The 21,554-nt window shown below is 45.5% G+C and overlaps 1 protein-coding gene across 1 annotated transcript in view; it reads right to left on the bottom strand.

Annotated features, from left to right (window-relative positions):
* Positions 1-13,449: 13,449 nt before the first annotated feature.
* The window catches only part of RAB35 (RAB35, member RAS oncogene family), a 160,059-nt gene continuing 151,954 nt past the window's right edge, over positions 13,450-21,554 (bottom strand). Inside the window, exon 6 of the mRNA XM_086942876.1 lies at positions 13,450-14,948. Coding sequence (XP_086799002.1) covers positions 14,823-14,948 — 126 coding nt within the window. The 3' untranslated portion in view covers positions 13,450-14,822. The remainder of the gene's footprint in view (positions 14,949-21,554) is intronic.

Below are 21,554 nucleotides of genomic sequence, written 5' to 3'. Positions count from 1 at the left end.
TCATTAAAAGGCTGGTTCAATAAGGATGTTTGTACTTCTTGTTTGAACCCTGAGACTCTGAGCCATGCATGTCTTCTTAACATGATACTGGTGTTGATGGATCTTGCTGCAGTGTCTGCTGCGTCTAAGGCGCACTTAATGGAAGTGTTCGTTATTATCTTCCCTTCTTGTATGAGCTGGTCTGCCCTTTTTTGATATTCCTTAGGGAGATGTGTAATGAGTTTTTCTAACTCATCATAATGAGCTCTATCATAGCGTGCAAGTAGCGCTTGTGTATTAGCTATGTGCCAGCTGTTTGCCGTTTGGGATGCTACTCTCTTGCCAGAGGCATCTATTAACTTGGACTCCTTGTCAGGAGGAGGAGCTTCTCCTGTAGATAATGAGTTTGCTCTCTTACGAGCGTTTGTGACTACTAGCGAGTCCAGAGGCACCTGTTCTTTGATAGTTATTGGGTCCTTTGGGGCTGCCTTATATTTTTTTTATCAATTCTTGGGCTTAATACCCTAGCCCTCACAGTGTCTTTGAATATGTGTGATTGAGAAGACCCTTAAGCATTGGTAGTGTTCCTGATGTTCTTTGTGCAGCAGGTAGTGTTTCTAAAAGGAAATCCTCTATTTGAGGTTCCGTGCTCGTCTACCTTGTGGTATTTTGCTGCCCTATTAATTAACTGTACAAAACCTGTATTATCATCAGGTGGTGAAGGTTTTGAGGGATATAGTTCGGGGTCGCTATCATCATCTGACCCTGCATTATAATTCTCCCATGGGTCTGCTTCATCTGGGGCAGTGTTGTCATCCCCATGAAGTTCTCCCTCCCCTGTATCACTTTCTACATCTGTCTGAGGTGTAGATGGTCTTGGTGTAGAAGGTGGAGGAATAGCTGGCATAGTGTGAGGAAGAGGAGAAGAGGGTGTGTCTCTAGGTTGAGGAGAAAGGGGAGGAGTTGTATTTGTCCCCATTGCTCTTTTTTTAGGACGAAGAGCTTTGTCGTCCAACTGTTCGTTCTTCCTCTTTTTAGGTAATTTTGTCACCACTTTGCCAGTTTGCGGATCGATAAACAAAGTCTTTTGTTTTGGATCTGTCTGATGCTCCTGTGTCGATACCGAAGTTTTTGGTTCCGAAAGGTGCCTTTGCTTCTGACTGTCAGTGTTCTGTGTTTTCGGCACCGAGAATTTGCTCGATTCCGATTTTTTCGGTGTCGAGTAAGTCTTCGACGTCGAAGCATGTTTCGGTTTCGACATGGAATGTTTCGACTGCGAGCCTTCCTTTGTATGGAGCTTCGGTGTCAATGCCGATGTCGACCGCTTCTCGGATTCGACATGGTGGGAAGCCGAGTGTTTCGGTGCCAGCCCGAAAGCGGGGCGTCGGAAACTTCGGTATTCTGACGGGGCGGGGTCGACACCAAACTGGGTCGTTTTTTTTGGTAAGGGGACGTCATCACTCACAGTTTGATGAGCGTCGATTTCTTCGACATCAGACTCGTCCACTTCCGAGCCCGACTTGTCCTTATCTTCTTCTTCGGGGTGCTGGGCCTCGAACAGCTCCGGGATTGCCTCCGACTGCATTCTCGACACCTCGTGTCTTCGGACTCGACGGTTTCTAATCATCTACTTGGAGGAGAATGCGGTGCAGGCTTCACAGCCCCTGGATTCGTGTTCAGGGGATAGGCAGAGATTGCACACCTCGTGTAGATCCTTGTGTGGGAACTTAGCACCACACGGACATCTCTTGAATGGAGTCCTTTCCATGGACTCCGGGCTGGGCTACGTCGAGATAGGCCTCCCGGTCTCGTCGACGTAGAAGTTGTAAATTTTGTTGTTGACGTCGAAACGCGTCGAAATGGAAATGAACTCGCGTTCGATAACAATACCGTCGAATTAGAAAGGGAATACGCGCCGAAATATCGTTTTTCCTGAAGTCGATCCGGAGCGCTTCGATCCTCATCCGAACCCGATGGCGAAAAAAAACAATCTAAGGATGGAGCCGATGCCCATGCGCACTAGCACCCAAAGGAGGAGTCATCAGTCTCGTGACGACAAAACTTCTCCAAGAGAAAAACAAGTGCAATCATCCGAGCCCAACACCAGATGGCGATCTATTCATAAATGTACCATCTGCAGCCCATATGCCTCGAACATAGCACTTTTAACAAACATATCCATAATGCCAAAACTGCTTACTTCAGGTCTCGGCTAAACCACGCCAAAAACAGCCTGAAAAAACAGTTCGAAATTATCAAACAAGCTAATCACTCAACTAATCAACACTCTACACTCAACGTCTTAACCCCTAGCAGTTTAGTTTGTTCCGCACACTTCATCGAAAAGACAAGAAAGATCGAACCAGAATTACAGCACCCCTCACCAAATACACTGGGACTGACCCAGTCCATTGCCCCGCTGTTCCCTTTGAGTTACTCTCTTTCTGGGTCCATGGTTTACTTGCTAAAAAAAGTAGGCTTTATGGAATTCCTTTATTCTACCAGACTATATGCTAAGCTACTCAAAAACATAAAATCGTTAAAACCTTCAAAACCTTTCAAGGATCCTCTACCTGCCAAGCTTTTCAAAGTACTTCTACCCTCCATACTCCCACTCTGGTTTAAGGCTGTCCATTAATCTCTCCTTCAAGGCATAATTGCCCCAAGACTGTCCAAGTCACCCCATACCTAAAAAGCCAAATGCAGACTAAAATGATCCTAACAACTTCAGACCTATTTCCAAAGTCATGACTTTAGTCAAACTACTAGAGAAATGCGTGCACACGCAACTGTGTAATCACATCGATCAGTTTCAACTCCTCAACCAATCCCAATCAGGTTTTCGAGCGGCTCACAGTTCTGAATCTGCCCTAACACACATTGTCGATGACGGTTTGAGACTACTTGACCAGAATGAAAGCTGCCTACTTATTCTCCTGGATCTCTCCTCTGATTTCGAAACGGTAAAAAATAACCCGATTGATCTTCTCGTAAAAAGGATGGGATGATCTGGCCTGTTTTAAAATGGTTTGCCTCGTTCACACAGAATCAAAGTCAACCATTCCCTTTCTAACACCCCGATCTCAACTGGGTTGCCTCAAGGATCTGCACTATCACTCATGCTCTTCAACTTGTACATGGAACCACTTACTGAAATTCTGAACCGCTCGAACATAATTATCACATGTATGCAGATGAAACTCCAATATACCTAAACTTTTCTTCACCTGACAATACAAAAACTCTTATCTCTGCTCTTGTGAATATTCAACATTAGCTAACTCACAATCAGCTTATGCTAAATACCCTCAAGACTAAACTCCTCCTGATTGCCCCCCACAATCATCCTACCCCCATTCAAGACTGGCTCAAAGAACAGGCTTCAATTGCACTTCATATGTTGTGGATTCCACCAGATTATTAAGCATAATGCTGGACAAACACCTGAGCATGGAAGACCACATGGGGTGCAACAACTAGAGGAGCCTATCACCAACTTAACACTTTAAGGGAAATCAAACCGTTACTGCCTCCTGACGACATGCAGCTAACAGTCCAGTCCCTTGTTATCTCCCGCTTAGATTACGGAATTAAGACCCTGGCTAGGCTTGCAAAAGCTAGTCTGGCCCCTTTAAGTGTTTGATTTAAATAATTGGCTGACTTTGTAAGACACAAACAACTTCAGCTACATAACCTTTAATATTTACTTTAAAAACATGTGAAAATGTTTTTCTGGTCTCTTATTTAAATAGGGACACTCTCTGGTTTTTAAACTGGCTATTTAATTAAATACAATTAATGAAAATTGAATATATATATATGTGTGTATATATATATATATATATATATATATATCCATCCTCAGAAAAAAATGTAAGAAAATGTAAGATTACGGTTTTTTAGAGCCCAGTTTTTAGCCTGTTTTTACTTGGTTTTACCGATTTGTTACTAGGCTTTTTCTTGGTTTTGGTTGGTTTTAGCAGGGTTTTTATCTTTAGCCTTCTGATTTATCTGTACTGTATGCATTTTGCACTTTTCTCCAGTTGAATGCTGTGCTAGTTGACATCTACTTATATGCACTAGATGACAATATTACTAATATTGCACTTGCAATGTATATGAATTGAGTTTACCACTAGGCATACAGGTTGTTTTGATTGTGTGTATATATATATATATATATATATATATATATATATATATATATATATTACCTACTGGCGGTCGCCAGTAGGTATATATAGTTAGGATTTTTTCTCTATGGGACTTTTGAAAATTCTATGTCTAATAACTTTGGCGTTTGTGGACGGAATCGGCTGAAATTTTCAGGAAAATTTCACATTTTATTTCTGAGCAGCCCCTGACAATTTGGGGGGGTTTCATCAAGGGGGGGCAGAGAAAAAAGGGGGGTCCCAAAACGCGTTTTTCCCATGTTAATTTCCATAGGGCGGTTGGCCTCACTTTTAGCTCGAACGGCTGAATGGATTTGCACGAAACTTGGCAAAATTGTAGGGACTGTTAGCCCGATGTGCCTTTGCTAGGTCTCAATATATGTGCTCCAGTAGATTTTGAGTAATTTAGGTTCAAAAAAAGATATATATCTGGGCGGAGCCTAACCACACATCTGATCTGATTGGCTGTCAGCACTTCATCCAAGAAGTGTTGGCAGCCATCTTGGGACCAATATACATGATAGCACCTCATTAAAAAGCATTGTAGTTAATAGAGGGTTTTAGGACTTTAGTTACATAATACATCATTTGTTGATGGTACCATACTCGTTTTAGGAATTGTGGTGGGTTCTAAGGTGATTTTACCATGTGAAAAAACCTTCTGCTGTGATATCATGAATATTGTTTGAAAGAAAACTAATATCTCATGATTTTCCCACAGTGGTTTGGAAGGGGATCTATAAGCTAAACTGAAAGCATATTTTCTGTAAATTCACATTATCTTTCTCAGTCATGTGAAAATGAAGTCTGACATTCTCAGTAAAACATGTACATCCAACAAGGACAGAGACTGTCAGTTGATTCCTTTGTGTTCTACTGCAGCCTCCTAGAGTGTTCTAAAGAACAACTAGAGCGCTAACAGTCCTACTTATTACAAAGGTATGGCACACCTGAAGCCATCTTGATTGGAATAAAGTGGTAACTCTTAAAACATTTAATTTTAAAAGAAACAACATGAGGGGGTATATTTTGCCATAGAAAGTATGATTAGTGCTGCAGAATTAAAAATTAGGGCACATTTTGAGTGACTTCTCAAATCCTTTTCTATTTCATTAAAACATTCTGACATGCAGTCTCCCAAAATGGCCACCAGAGACAAAAGAGCCCAAATGTAGCCCAAATATCACCCAGATGTAGCCCAAGTATAGCCCAATGACAGAATGTCCCAGAGTGTTCTAAAGAACAACTAGAGCGCTAACAGTCCTACTTATTACAAAGGTATAGCACACCTGGAGCCATCGTGATGGGAATAAAGTGGTAACTCTTAAAACATTTAATTTAAAAAGGAACAAAATGAGGGGGTATATTTTGCCATATGAATTATGATTAGTGCTGCAGAAAGAAAAATTAGGGCACATTTTGAGTGACTTCTCAAACCCTCTTCAATTTCATTAAAAAATTCTGACATAGTCTCCCAAGATGGCCACCAGAGACAAAAGAGCCTAAATGTAACCCAAATATCACCCAGATGTACCCCAAGTATAGCCCAATGACAGAATGTCCCAGAGTGTTCTAAAGAACAATTAGAGCGCTAACAGTCTTACTTATGACAAAAGTATGGCACACCAGAAGCCATCTTGATTGGAATGAAGTGGTAAGTATGATTAGTGCTTCAGAAAGAAAAATTAGGGATCATTTTGAGTGACTTCTCAAATCCTCTTCTATTTCATTAAAAAAATTGATGTCATTTGAGATGTCATCAGTGATGTCACTGACCATGTCATGAATGATGTAATATGTGACATCATCAGCAGTGGATTGCGGGTGCGCGATATATAGTTAGTGCAACTAACTATATATGGAATTTCAATGGTTTTGTGTGAGCAAAATAAGGTTTTGTAAATGCGAATTCCTAACTATATATGGTCTATAACCTATGGTTTTTTCAGTGAATTTTCAAGGTTTTGTAAATGCTAATTCCTAACTATATATGGTCTATAACCTATGGTTTTTTCAGTGAATATATATATATATATATATATATATATATATATATATATATATATATATATATATATATATATATATATATATATATATATATATATATTTGTGACTGTATATATATATATATCTAATGTTGCCATACCGTTTGCACTTTCATCAATTGTTTACAGTGCACTTAAACTTTGTCTATTTGTTTATTTATGTATATATGTATAGGTCAATAATAATGCATATCTTTGGCTCCCTTCCACATTCTTGTGGTCAGTTATGAGGGATAATAGCTAACTACATGTGATGAAATGAGCATTCATTTACAATTAATTTAGTAATTTTGCACTTGCACTCCTCCCGTTAATTAGAGCTAATCATGTTGATTGAATTGTAGACTGTATCTCAGATGTCCACATGTGATTCTACCTATTAGGAGACACATTGAGGATAACCTCAGTTCTGTAATTAGTTTTTAGTTAAGCAGTGTTTGCACATAGATTACTTATTGCAACTAAACAATAGCATCAACTAATAGTAGTGTTTTCCTGTATTTTGCCATAGTATAAGGTTTTAAAAGCTTTATGTAGGCTATATTATTATCTTGTATATCCAGCACTTATAATGCTTTAGATGCCGGTCTACACAAGTGAAGTATGTCTTTCAGTTCTATTGAACAAGAGGAGGGACTTTGTGCAATGTCACCCAACCACTATTTATTGTTTCAAAATGCACAGACGTGCCATGTGATCAAGACTGAAGTAACGCAGTCGAAACGCGTAATGCTGCCATATGATTTCATTGATTTAAATGTGTCATTTTTTGCCGTTGAAGACGGAATAAAGCACTAATGTGTACAGGTTAAGCGTTTCGACAGGTACAGGATAGATCGTACTTAACCAGCATTTAGATGTGTCTGGCTAGCCAGGACTATGACCTACAATGCAGGGTTGTATATAACATTATGTCTTTATGTTATCCACACTACAGTATGGAAATACATTGGTATTTACGCAGTTGCATTTTTTACTGATTAACTACTTTCCTTGCAGTACTGCTATCTAGCAATCTAGCATTTTGGCAATCTATGACTCAGTCTCATGTATTCAACTTTCCAAAATGGCCCCCATGTTTTTTTGCGACTACCACATATGTATAGGAATTAGTCTGTTTTCTATGTTTACACAAGGCTATGTAAAGAATTTTCACTGCTTACTCACTGTGTGATCAAGACAGCGAGTCTGTCGAAATGCGTAACCTGTACACATTAAATTCTGTACTTGGCATTTCCTGAGTGTGCGTACTATCTTGGATTCTATGCGACATAATATGCGGGCTGCTCCGCCGGCATTACGCACCACCTGCCTTGGTTCGAGGAATCCAGCAGGAGCGTTCTGTGCGATATATGCACAAGTTACTTACCTTCGGTAACGATATATCTGTAAGAAACAGTAGTTAGTGTTAGATTCCTTACCTTAGAATAATCCCAGGCGTCAGGCTGGATCCGGAAAGTTTTCGTCAGCATTAGCCCTGCGCGTCGCTAGGCGCCGTCTGCGGCTCCGCGTCATCGCTGGGATGACGTCGAAGTACCTAGATGCCGCCCTCGCGCGCTGACGTCAGTTCTGTACATAGCTTTCCACGCCAGGAACCCAGAGCCATGATAGAAACCGACACTGGTGCCATAAAACTAGGGCCCTGAAAGGGATGACCTGAACCCTAGATATCGGTTCGCGGAACGGGGAGGATGGGTGGGCCGGTAAGGAATCGAACACAAACTACTGTTTCTTACAGATGTATTGTTACCGAAGGGTAGTAACTTGTGCAACAGGTTAGTGTTAGATTCCTTACCTTAGAATAGATACCTCAGCAATACCAACCCCGGTGGTGGGTCTGCGAACAAAGATCACACCAGAAAGTCCTGGAAAACGGAACGGCCGAAAAAGCCATCTCTCCAGACTTGACTGTCCAGGCAGTAGTGCTTAGCAAACGTGTGCAGCAAGGCCCACATAGCTGCCTGACCGATGTCCTGCAAGGGAACTCCCCGACCCAAGACAGTAGTAGCCGCCGTGGCCCAGGTGGAATGGGCCCTCAGCCCAACAGGAGGCTCCTTTTTCGCCAAGGAGTAACAGACCTTGATGCACAAAACAAACCAGCGAGAGATGGTCCGTTTGTGCACCGCCCGTCCCTTCTTAGCGCCCACATAACCAACAAAGAGCTGGTCGTCCACCCGGAACTGGCGTGTGCGGTCCAGATAGAATGAGAGTGCACGTTTTGTGTCCAGGTGGTGGAGCCTCTCTTCCTCTTTCGAGGGATGCGGAGGCGGAAAGAAGGTGGGCAAGGTGATGGACTGCCCGATATGAAAGGCTGTAACCGCCTTTGGCAGGAAAGAAGGACGAGTCCATAGAACAACCTTGTCCGGATGGAAAGAGAGGAAAGGGGGTTTAGAAGATCGAGCATGGAGCTCACTCACTCTCCTGGCAGAGGTGATGGCAACCAGGAAAGCAGTCTTAAGGGTAAGAAGACGGATAGGACAGTTCTGAAGTGGCTCGAAGGGAGCGCACATCAGATAAGTCAGTACCAGGTTTAAGTCCCACTGAGGCATCACGAAAGGAACAGGAGGGAACATGTGTGTGATGCCTTTCAAGAATCTATATAACACAGGGGACTTCAAAAGAGAGGGCTGATAAGGAAGCCTTAAGAAGGATCAAATGGCTGAGAGATAGCCTTTGATAGTGCCCAGAGCAGAGCCCTGCTGGGCAAGAGAAAGAAGGAAGAGGAGAACCTCTGAAAGAGGGGCAGAAAGTGCATCCACAGCCTTTGCTGTGCACCAGGCCACAAATGAGTTCCACCTGCAGGCGTATACCTATTTTGTGGGGAGACTCCTGGCTGCCAGAATCACATCACAGACTTCAGGAGGCAAGTTAAATGGTCTCAACTGTCACCGCTCAATCTCCACGCATATAAGTGGAGACTGGGCAGGTTCGGGTGGAGGACCGTCCCCCGCTGCTGCGACAGAAGGTCCTCATGAAGAGGCAGACGAATCAGGGGATCGAATGACATGCTGAGTAGCTCGGGATACCAGTATCTTCGTGCCCAGTCCGGAGCCACAAGGATGACTTGGCCCCGGTCTCGCATGATCTTCAGCACTCTGGGCAGAAGTGGTATAGGCGGAAAGGCGTACAACAGACCGCAGCTCCACTTGCGACAAAAATCGTCTCCAACGCGCAGAACTGATGACATTGCACGTTCTCTTCGGTGGCGAATAGATCCAACCAAGGCTCTCCCCACTGCCAAAAGAGACCTTGCGCCACATCCGAGTGTAGACTCCATTCGTCATCCATCATGCACCGGCGGCTGAGTTCGTCCGCCCTGGCGTTCAGGGAACCTGCCAGGTGTTGAACCACCAGGGTGATACCCTGACGTTCCAGCCATCTCCAGAGGCGGAGAGCGTCCTGACAAAGGGTCCACGACCCCACCCGCCCTGTTTGTTGCAATACCACATGACGGTGGTGTTGTCCGTGAACACCTGCACTACACTTCCCTGGACAGAGGGAAGGAATGCCTTCAGTGCAAGTCGGATCGCCCGCAGCTCCAGAAGGTTGATATGGAGCTGGGACTCCGCCGGAGACCAGAGGCCTCTGATCTCCGCCTCTCCCATGTGGCCCCCCCCATCCCAGGAGAGACGCATCCATTCCTACTACGAGTTCCGGTTGGGGTAGGGAGAGGGATCTGCCGCTGACCTAATTGCGGTCCGTGAGTCACCACTGCAACGGACTCGCAGTGCCCTCCGAGATCAGGATGTGGTCGGACAGGTTGCCCTGATGCTGGGCCCACTGAAACTTCAGGTCCCACTGCAGAGCCCGCATCCGCCACCTGGTGTGATGCACCAGTAGGATGCAGGAGGCCATAAGCCCCAGAAGCCGCAGTGTCAACCTGACCGAGACTCTGGATAAAGACTGAAAGATCGGAATCAGAGCCTGAATATCCCAAACCGGCTGCAGGGGGGATAAACCAGAAACTGCGCCGAATCCAGAACCGCTCCGATAAAGAGGAGCTTCTGAGAGGGGCACAGGTGTGACTTCGGCACGCTGATGGAGAACCCCAGCGAGTGCAGGAGATCAGCTGTAGTCTGGAGGTTGGAGACAACTGCCTGGGGCGAGCCCACCTTCAACAACCAGTCGTCGAGATAGGGGAAGACTGGAACCCCTGATCTGCGCAGATGAGCTGCGACCACCGCCATCACTTTCGTGAACACCCGAGGGGCGCTGGTAAGGCTGAAGGGGAGCACGGTTAACTGAAAGTGCTTGTGGCCTACCGTGAACCGCAGGTAGCGCCGGTGGGCCGGCAGGACGGGGGTTGTAGAAATAAGCGTCCTGCAAGTCCAATGCCACCAACCAGTTTCCAAGGTCTAGGGCAGCTAAGACCTGAGCCAATGTCAACATCTTGAACTTCTCCTTCCGGAGGAAGCAGTTGACGTTCCGGAGGTCCAAGATAGGGCGTAGGCCCCCTTTGCCCTTCTTGGGAGCCAGAAAGTAGTGGGAATAACAATCACACCCTACGTCTGGCCCAGTAACGCGCTCGACGGCCCCCTTGGCCAATAGGGCCGTAACTTCCTCTTGCAGAAGTTGCAAGTGATCCCCTGACATGCGGTAGTACTGCGGTGGCATGGTTGGTGGGGTCGCCTCGAAGGAGGGGGGGGGTGAGATATCCCCTTCGGACCATTTGCGGCACCCACTTGTCCGACGTGATGGTATGCCAGAGAAGGAGGTGTTGGCGAACCCTGCCCCCCCCACTGGCGTCGAATGGGCCTGAAATGCCAGACTAAGAAGGCTTTAAGGCAGATGCTGCGGGAGCGGATGTGGACTGAACCTGTCCAGACTGGTTCTGTGGCTGGCTGGAAGTGTGGGGGGGCCCCTTCCTTGGCCACGAGAGGGGCGAAAAGCGGAAGTTTACTGGCGCTGGCCTAGGCCCAAGGGCTTGGCTGTAGCCCTGGAGCCCTTAAAACGCTCTAGGGCACTGTCCGCTTCGTCGCCAAAAAGTGACGGCCATAGAAGGGCATGTCGATGAGCATTGCCTGGACATCCCCAGAGAAGTTTGCTGACCGCAGCCAGGCGTGGCGAAGAATCGCCACCGACATGGAAATCGCTCTGCCCAGCGAGTTTGTAGTGTCAAGTACACATCTAATTGAGTACCGAGCTGCATCCCGCCCCTCAGTCAGGGCTTGGGCGAGCCGTGCTCGGGCCTCCTCCGGACACTGTGGCAGAACATCCGCAACCGTATCCCACAGAGTGGGTGTAACGGGCCAAAAGGCAGGCGGTGTTGACAGACCGCAGCCCCAAACTCAGAGAGGAGAACAGTTTCTTCCCAAACTGATCATATCTTTTGGATTTCTGATCCAGAGGAGCGGTCGGGAATGCGATGTGGGACGTAGAGGCCTGGATCACTAGGCTCTCGGGAGAACGGACAGAAAGCACGGGTCGCCCGGAGCAGGGCGATGGCATCGGGCCACGTTCCGATCCACAGGGAGGCCTGTAGAGGGCTTGGACCAGGTGCCCAGGATGTCAGTGAGGGCCTCGTTAAATGGCAGTAGAGGCTCGGAGGAGCTTGCCTGCGGTTTGAGGAGGTTAGTCCTCACGGCCGCGACAGAGAGCTCAAGACCCAAGACCTTGACTGCCCTGTTCAACACCACGCTATAAGTAGCGCCCTCCTCTGAGGCCACGGAGGGAGAAGAGATGAATCCAGTGTCAGGCAAAGTGTCCAGACCACTGGCCTCCACCAGCTCATCTGCCCAGTCCTGGCTTAACTGGCAATGCTGTGCCATAGGGCCCTCAGACCCCTCCTCGTCATCCATCTACTGGAAAGCAGGCAAAAATGATGGAGCTGGGTCGTAGATGAAGTGTTTACCCGGCGTCGCACCAGGACCGGGGCTGAAACCGGGGCCGGTGTCGCCCCAAGACAGCACCAGGAGCGTCATCATCAGGGGCGGCGCCAGGGGAGGAGTCTTGAGGTCGATTGGCAACGGCCCGGATACAGACCTGGATCCTGTGTGGCCCTGCGGTGTCGGGATCGGAGTCAACGACGGCGCCGGAGCCGCCGGCCCCCAAGTGCTCCCAGTTGGACCCAGGGGGCCCGAAGACGGCTCGACAGGGTCCGACGGAGGGAAGTGAGTCCTCATGGCCACGAGGAAATCACGTATCTCCTCCGGCGTCGCGCGCAGCCCAGGGACCGGCGGGTATGGAGCTGGGCACGGCGCCTGCGGCTCCGATGGAGCCGCGCGGGCGGTGTCGCCCGATCCGCCGGCTGCATCGTGGGGAGTCGGAAGAGCAATGACACTCCTTTGACTTCTTTTTCAAATGCTTCGACTTACCGGAGGACTTGGAGCCAGACAAGTGGTGGTGGCTCGACGAGCTGCAATGACTGCGGCTCCGCGACCGGTCCCTCGACTTCCTCCTTGACCGGGACCTCGAGCGGCGCGGAGCCGACTGCCGGATCTCGAGCAGCTTACGGGACCGCTCCCGTCTAGCCTTCGAGGTCAAGGCCTGGCATTCGGGGCACGACTTGTCATCCTGGTCGGCCCCGAGGCAGTAAAGGCACCGACGGTGGGAGTCGGTCACCGACATCAGGCAGGGACAGGCCTCGCAAGTTTTAAAACCAGGCATCCCTAACGGCACAGCGAGTCGAATTAGAGTTGAAAAGTGATCAAAAGAGATCAAAAAAAGTTAGTCAAAAATTGACTACAATACTGCTCTTCCCGGAACTACGCTTGCTGGCGCAGAAAAAAGAAGAACAGACGTCAGCGCGCGATGGCGGCATCTAAGTACTCTACTCCGACGACGTCATCCTAGCGATCATGAGGACGACGAAGGACGCGGAGCCGCAGACAACGCCTAGCGGCGCGCAGGGGTACTGCTGACGAAAACTTTCCGGATCCAGCCTGACGCCTGGGGTTATTCTAAGGTAAGGAATCTAATAATAACCTGTTTCTTTCAGAATATATATATATATATATATATATATATATATATATATATATATATATATATATATATATACATACAAACACATACACACACCAGGATCCTGCCTCTTAGCAGGACAGTAAATGAAGTTCCTCTGGAGATGGAGGATGAAGCACAAATTTGCAATTAATAACAGATTCATTCTGCAAAATACTGCACAATATTATTGCACTATTATGCTAAGAAACATGATCTGTATCACATAAAAATACCAAAACATTAAATAAACAGATCCCATGGAGAATGGCCTATTAAAGTATCAGAAAGGAAATTCAAACTCCCAATACAATGATCCCATTTTAATAAACAAAACAAAAAAAATGTTAGTTGCATGCCTTGAAGTGAACCAGGGGTTTCTTCAAAGATTAATGGCCTTATTTAGAGATCTACAGATGGGATATTCTGACAAAATATGGAGGATATCTGGTCTGCCGTACTACAAGTTACATTGCACTTGCAATGCAGTGGATGGAACATTCGCTGTGTTTATGACAGGGTACACCGTCCACCCAAATCTAAAGGTCATAGTGATTCTTTTTTTTAGTACATAAAACACTTTTGAGAAGACTGCATTACAGTGGAAGAACGGGAAGAGCTCCAGTGATACACTCACTCTTATCAGAAGCTTCTTTAAATACATAGTTTAGGGATTGTGTTTTCCCTAAAAAGCTTGATTGTAGTTGAGGGTTTAATAAAGGGAGTATAGTTTGGCACCCTCACCACATAGCTGAGATTTTCTGAACGACTAAAAGGCACATAGATAAACAGGACTTCAATCAATGACCATATGAGAGCTTCAGATACCCTTTAAGAAATTATCTTAAATTCCATTGTGTGTACCACCCCCACCTGCAATCACAGACCAGTACTAGACTTCACATTTTATTTAGTTTCTCCTTTTTTATAGACAGGCTGGTAGAAAACATTTTTGGCAGATTTGTTTGTAGTTTTCCTCCCTCTCTAGTTTGGGGAGAAGGAGAATGGAATCAGAATAGAAACAGACTGTCAGTAATCCTCATCCAATTATCACTTGATTAAAAAACAAATATAATCCAAATCTGCTCCTTTCCGGTCTTAAGCACAGGAGTGTGTTTCTTCTTTTATATAGTTTTGAATATTTTGACACAAATTAAATAGCACAGACTAAGTGGTTAGAGCTGGGCACCACTGTGAGCAGCCTGATTGATGCAAGTTGAGATTAAGAACTTGGTCTGCACTATATCTTTAAAAAGACGAACTCTAAGGTTCCTGATTGGTTGGCATTAAGAAGACAGAAGTCGAAGCGATACAAGGGAGGCGCGGCTGGTTAAAGCAATATACATTATGTACAGGCCCTTGGGTTAATTAGTCCACAGAGCAGACAACGGACAGTCCTTTCGTGATCGAGCGCTCCGGAAGAAGCATGGAGGAAAAGGGGGGACCAGAAGAATCCAACAGCGCTTTCTTGGCACAACAGTGAACAGATGCCAATGCCTCTTGAAAGAAAACGTGGAGATTCTTTTTTAAATAACGGCACAAGACTGAGAAAACGCCCCCTGGGGCCCCTGACAGCAGGGCCCTGAGCCAGTGTCTGCTTCTCCTCCTCCTGCCGGGAGTCCGAGTCTCGCTGGAGGGATTGTTCGGTCTGAGAGCATGCTCTCCGAGGCCGCCCAGCACGTTAGCAGCACCGCTTCTTCCGTTTGCTGTTCTTGTTGAGTTTCACCACATCATTCTGTTGCTGCTGCTGCTTTGCCAAGTTCTCTTTTTTCGCTCGCAAAACGAGCTCCGTAATACAGTTGAACATCTGCAAAAGAGCAACCAGATAAGATTCAGTCGGGATATGACTTTCAACCAATAGTATGAAAACAATGGTGATCTGGGGAGATGGAAAGAACTGCTTTGCTCATAATCAAAAGGAAATACATTTGACAATTTTTTTAAATCAAAATCTGTATAGAAATAAATAATAGAACTGGGAAAATTCCTCATGCTCATTCAAAAAATTCCAAACTCAAGTCATCAGTTCCTAGTGTTTGATGTTCTTTTAAATAACCATGCAATCTGCCCTGATTTAAGAAAAAAGAACTTGTTACTTACCTGATACTCCCATTTTCCAGTATTGTATCTTTCAGAGATTCACATGCTTGAATCATTCCCGTTAGTATTGCAGTATGTATCAGTGTAAAAGGAATGCAAGACTTAGCTTAATAGCCCATCTATGTCCTTTTTAAAAATAAACGACCAAAGTGGAACAAGGACCAATCAGGCGACTGCACCCTTAGAACACTCAAAAGAGGCATCTTCTCTTAGTTTTCCAAGCACTAGTGGGATTGTCCTCACTTGCCAAGAAGGAGAGCTTCCAAGGGGAGGAAGGTGGGTCGCATATGTATCCATAAAAGATACCAATACTGGAGAACCGGAGTTACAGGTAAGTAACAAATTCTTTCTCCAGTATTGGGGTATCTTTCATAGATGAACATTGTATACGCAAATCCCCCAGGATGAAGCTCTAGAAGTGTTGGAATGGTATTTGGAAAGTAGAGAACGCCCTCAGAGTTCCTACACAATTCATTGTCAGCCCAGCATCCGTGGCACTGAAACAAAACGACCTCAAATTCGAAAACTAGTTTTTCATCCAAGTGAAAATGACCGTCATGGGCTCTCCCTTCGCGCTGGAAATGGCCGTCCTCTATATGGCCAAATAGGAGGACCACTTCATTTACAATAACAATCCATTTAGCCAAAGTTTGGCCCAATGGCACTGGTATATTGATTACATTTGGTGTATTTGGACAAGCACAGAAGAATTGTTGCAATTCCATGGATGGCTGGCTAAACGAAAGAAACCCAGACATTCAATTTACATTGACTCATAGTCTCACCAGTCTAACTTTCTTGGATGTTGAAGTTCGGCCAACAGAAACAGGTCTTATCACGACACTTCATACCAAACCGACTGACAAAAACACAGCTCTTCATTTCCGCAGACACCATCCAAAGAGTCTTAAGGACAACCTTCCCTATGGGCAGTATTCGCCGCAACTGCACACGTAAAGAAGACTACGAAATACATTCAAACCTGTTGACATTAAAATGAAAAGAGAAAGGGTATCCAGCTAAGTTACTCAAGCACTCGTGCAGCATGGTTCACACCACGTGAGACGCTATTGGAGAAACAATGAAAAAAAAACGATGTCACGATTGGTGTGTGTCTCCACATTTGGACACCACACCAACTCTTTTTTAAAAAGCTCATACAACAGAATGGGCACTTGGTTAAAGATAGCGACAAAGACCTGGAAGTACCGTTATTTTCCCTAAAGAAAAATGTCAGCATTGGACAACGAATAGTGCGGGCATCTGAAGAGCCCCAGACACGAAACACAACGTTACACAGTTTCCTGAATCTTCGACCAGTTACAGGACACCATAAATGTGGAATGTGCCTAGCATGTACCTCGACCATTGAAAGGCACAGAATTCACGGATGGAAACAACAAATGGAAACACGAGTTTTCAAACTGCAGGACCAAAAACGTGGTCTACGCCATAACTTGCCCGTGCCCACTTGTCTACATTGGTAAAAACGCCGCAAGAAGTGAGACAGAGGATCAGCCAACATCGGTCCAGAATCAAAAATAATGTCCAGAATGCACCACTGGTGACGCATTTTCATGATCTCAAGCACACAGAAAAAGACCTTAAATGGACAATACTAAGTGTTGTTCGACCGAACCCCAGAGGGGGAGACCTTGAAAGAACATTTCTCCAGAAGGAAGCATATTTAATCATGCGCTTTAACACAGCCACACAAGGACTTAATGAAATGTCTGAAATAAACAGACTTTAAGTCGACTCCAATACCGTATTGGGTGACTACTTGCGTCCTTGTGGTATTCACTTTCAATTTAATTTCTTCCATGATTTAGTGAAGATGCATTGGCAGCACAATTATTTTTATCACACACAATATAAAGGTGAGAAGCTCCCTTCTGTATTTGCATTGTTTAAATACAAAGTGGTCTGTTCCATAATCTGTACATTGGGGATTTCCTCTCACAAAATCTAGCCTCAATATAGGATTTTTGAGTGAGAAATTTCCATTACACACAAGCTGGGAGCTCATTCTGTCCCGCCTCTGTATTACAGTCATTGTCTGCTGAGGGAACATTTAAGTCGTAAAAAGAGGATAAGCAATATTCTGCCTGTTTACTTTAGCTGTTGCAGTCGCGCTCTTTTCAGTAAAGATTTTTAGGTTCCGGAAACCTCTAGCGCTCATCTTTTTCTTAAACACTCCAAATACCAAACTACCCTGCAACATCACATGGAACGCTATGGGCTGCAGATTTAAACACCTTCGCATTAGCACAGCCCCGCCCATTTCTGCATTCAGGTGGCGGCCGGCAAAATCAGCGCGAGAGAGCTACGGCAGACTAACGCGCTAGATCAGGCAAGTGTTTTAGAGGACGCCACAAGTTTTAGAATGACAGAATATCACAGAATGTCATTCCGTTCTGAACGCCCCTCTTTTCTATATCAGTTATTTGCAGACGCAGTATGTAGTAATTCGGCAGAATAAAAAAACGGCCCTGCATAGACACAGGAGCGGCAGTGTCTTCTAAGAGGTACGCGCTCAAAAGCTCTTAAATAGCATTTACAGGTTTTTTAACAAAAATATATGGGTTATTAACTAGGCATTCCGTTTTCCTTAGGCAGAGATCGAGTTGAAGCCATTCATAAACACTCGTGATTGCCCATCTAATGACCCGTTTGTTTCCAATTGCATAACACGACGACCCAGTTTCATGCCACTTGAATTTCAATAATTGAAGTTGAGAACACAAGTCCCAAGAGGCAAGTACTGGTTTCACCCCTTAAAGATATCCGCAATTTTGGCCCACACGGCAAAGTCTATGGAGTGCCCATCCAATTCTCGCCCCCTAAAATGCATTCCATTACTCATTTTGGATACAAGCAATTGATTTCAAATCAATAATGGAGTACCCCATCCCAATAGGTAAGAATAAGTGTTACTCATTAGTGACTCTATTCCCATTAACGCAGGGTTCTCCTATTCATGTATACTTTCTTCTTATGTTCTGTAGTATTGACCCGGTCCCGGTCCTTAGGAGAATCCGCAAAACATATTTGGTTCAGAAACGCGTTGACCCCCCTCACAGCTAGTAACAGCTACTAACAGTGCATGAAATACAGCATATACAAACAGGACAGTTGTCTGTTATCTGTGTAGCATCTAGTTGTCTTTGGCAAGTCGCATGCTTAAATAAGTCTTAATGTGTTGCACTGCCATTTAACCAGTTAGCCACGGACGTTATTTCGAGGCAGTGCGGCGGTTTGAACGAGTGGGCGGGGGCCGCATCGGCCGGTGGACGTTCGCAGCCCCAGTAGTGCTTGCGACGGCCAACGGCAGCAGGGAAGGGGTTAAATAAGGACTGGTTTGCTGTAGGTCACATTCAGTTTTTTTGTATTTATTTGTACGTTGATATGTCCTTTTAACCCTTCCCATGCTCATGACGAGCTCAGCTCGTCATGAGGCACGGTGGCGCTGTGCTCATGACGAGCTGAGCTTGTCATGACCCGCGCGGCGCTCACACGTGAGGATAATTCCCCTGCTCTGCTGAGGGTTCTATACAAACAGGCGCCGTCATGACAAGCTCAGCTTGTCATGAGCACAGCGCCACCGTGCAGCGTGACGAGCCGAGCTGGTCACAAGCAACGGGGCGCTGCGCACGCCCCCTCCCCCCAGCGCCGCGGAGAAAATTAGCCCCGCGGTGAACGGGTTAATGTACCTTGGTTTGAAATGTTTTGATAATCATTGTTTAATTAACTTCCGACATGAGTTAAATGTCTAACATGTTTGCATGAAAATCAAAATCAGAAAAAGTGTAATAAAAACACCATAACCACCTATTGATTCAGGTTGTCATTATTGAAGAAAGTATTAGTGAGTACACGTTCAGAACACTCTCCTCCTTTTTTGAGTTTAATTGTGGCCTAGTTTGGACGTCAGTATAGTACCAGCCCCTTGTTGCTATTTACAACCCGAATAGTTGGCAGTACAATACATAATCAATAAAATAATACATATATATGGCCGTGGATAGGGGGCACAACAGTATAAAAATTGTACGGTAACAGGCTCATCCTATTGGAAAAGAAGCTCAAGTATCGCTTGACCCACCGCTGTATCAGTGCTTTGAGCCAAATCCAGAGAATGCTGGGTGGAAGAGCGCCTGATCTTCCAGGTTGCAGCCGGCATATACTTTCAATGGGCACCCCAGCAAATAAAACTGCAGTTGCAGAAACTACTCCTGTAGAGTGAAACTTAGTCTTTTGTCTTAAAGGTCTGCCTGCCTTAAAATGACAGAACAGTATGGCTGCCGAAATCTACCTTGCTATGGCGGATTTGGAAACCGGCCTACTTTTGTTATTGTTACGGTAGGCCACAAAAAGTTGTTTGCAACTGTTTTGGGTGATGTAAGCAAAACTTTAAGCACGCCTGACATCGAGAGAATGAAGAGCTGTTTCCGCTTGTGTTCGAGGATTGGGAAAGAAAGTCTTTAGCATAACAAATTGATTATAGATGAAAATCGGTTGAAACTTGGGATTAGTCCGAAGAATTACCATGCAAGCTGTGAATTCTAAAACAGGTAACTTAATAGTGAACGCTTGGAGTTTGCTCACTCTTCTAGCGGAAGCAAGAGCTACCAGCAACGCCACTTTTCAAGTAAGGAACTTTAGTTCAGAGAGGATCGAAATGCTCAAAAAGACTTGATTAGTTGTGATAGTACAGTGTTAAGCTGCCATGCAGTGACTTTATTGGGGGATATGCTCTGAATAGTCCTTTAAGAAATTGGATGATTAATCTTTGAGACCATAAGGAAGGAGGCCCCTAGGTTCGCCGGACCTTCATATAGCAGCTAAATGCACTATAACAGAGGAATGCACCAGACTGGATTTGGCTAGACATCACAAACATTGACAACACCTGTTCTGGAGGCAATGTGATAGGATGCACTTTAGATTTATCGCGCCCTTGACAAAATTGTTTCCATTGGAGGCAATATGTTTAATGGTAGAGTCACCTTGGTCTTAGCAAGAATACTCCGACAATCCACTGGAAATCTAGGTGCTGAAGCTCATGGTGCTCAGGAGCCAGGCTAATAAATGCAGAGAAAACGGGTCTGGAAGAAGGACCTGCCGATTGGTCATCGACAAATCCACGTAGGGCTTCAGTTTATTGTGGTTGTCAGACAACATGAGAGGTCCGTAAACCAGAGTTGTCTGGGGCATAGTGGAGCGCTGAGTATTAACCGGCATGGTTCCCTGTTCATTTTCATGAGAAGCCTGGAAACAAGCGAGATTGGGGAAAAAGCGAAGGCATATATCTTGGCATTAAAAAGCCATTCCCCAAGGATCCCTTTAGAGGGTATCTTCTGGTGTAAAACCAGCATTTCTTGTTCTCCTGAGATGCGAAATGATCCAGTTTGTACTTGCCCCTCTGTTAAAATATTGAGTCCAGAACAAGCTGGTTTAGTTTCGATTCGTGGCAACTCTAGGTTGTTCTGCTCACGGTGTATGCAAAGGAGCTGTGCAGTCCCGGGAGAGGTTATGCTCTTATGGTCACCAAATGACTTATTGTCCACTGGCAGATGGTTTGAGCTTCCTGAGACAGAACAGTAATGCTTACTGGTCATGTTGTCTGTTCTTATTAAGACAAATGACCCCTGAATCTTTGGCAAGAAGGCTTGGCGAGCCAGCGAGATTGCTCTGAGTTCAAGGAAGTTCATATACATCCTGGATTGCTCTGGAGTCACTTGCCCTGAACTTGAATGTCTTGTATTATTACAGAGTTTTATATAGCGCGAACGTTACCCGAATCGGGTATCAGAGCGCTATACTTAGCACCGGTTGCATTACATGAGGACACATTAATTTTTGTTAGGCACGGGGAGATTAAGTGATTTGCCCAGAATCACAGTATGTTCAGCGTCATTGTCGAGACTCGAACCCAATTCACCAGATTCGAGGTCGACCGCCCTCGCCGTTAGGCCAACTCCTTTCCCCTCTCCTCTCACTTGTAAGCGAGCTCCCCACCCCTTCTAGAGAAGTCTCTGTTTTAATGACATACTCCGAAAGGGGAGGAAGGACTGTTATTCCTGCAGAGAGATTGCCAGACCTTGTCCACTAAGGAAGAACTGTTTTCATCACTGGGGTGATCTGGATGAGGTCATCGAAATGTTCTTCCATCTGGAGCCACTGTGCATCCAAATTCTTTCTGGAAAAGTCGCATTTTGAGACGAGCATGAGGCACTAGGAGAATGGCTGATGATATCATGCCAAGTAAAGACTTGATCAGGCGAACTGAGGTGCACTTTCTTTTTAAATT

Source organism: Lissotriton vulgaris, chromosome 11, assembly GCF_964263255.1.
Source record: "Lissotriton vulgaris chromosome 11, aLisVul1.2, whole genome shotgun sequence".
Taxonomy (NCBI): Eukaryota; Metazoa; Chordata; class Amphibia; order Caudata; family Salamandridae; genus Lissotriton; species Lissotriton vulgaris.
The sequence above is the reverse complement of the archived record's forward strand: the minus strand, read 5'-3'. Positions and strand labels throughout refer to the sequence as shown.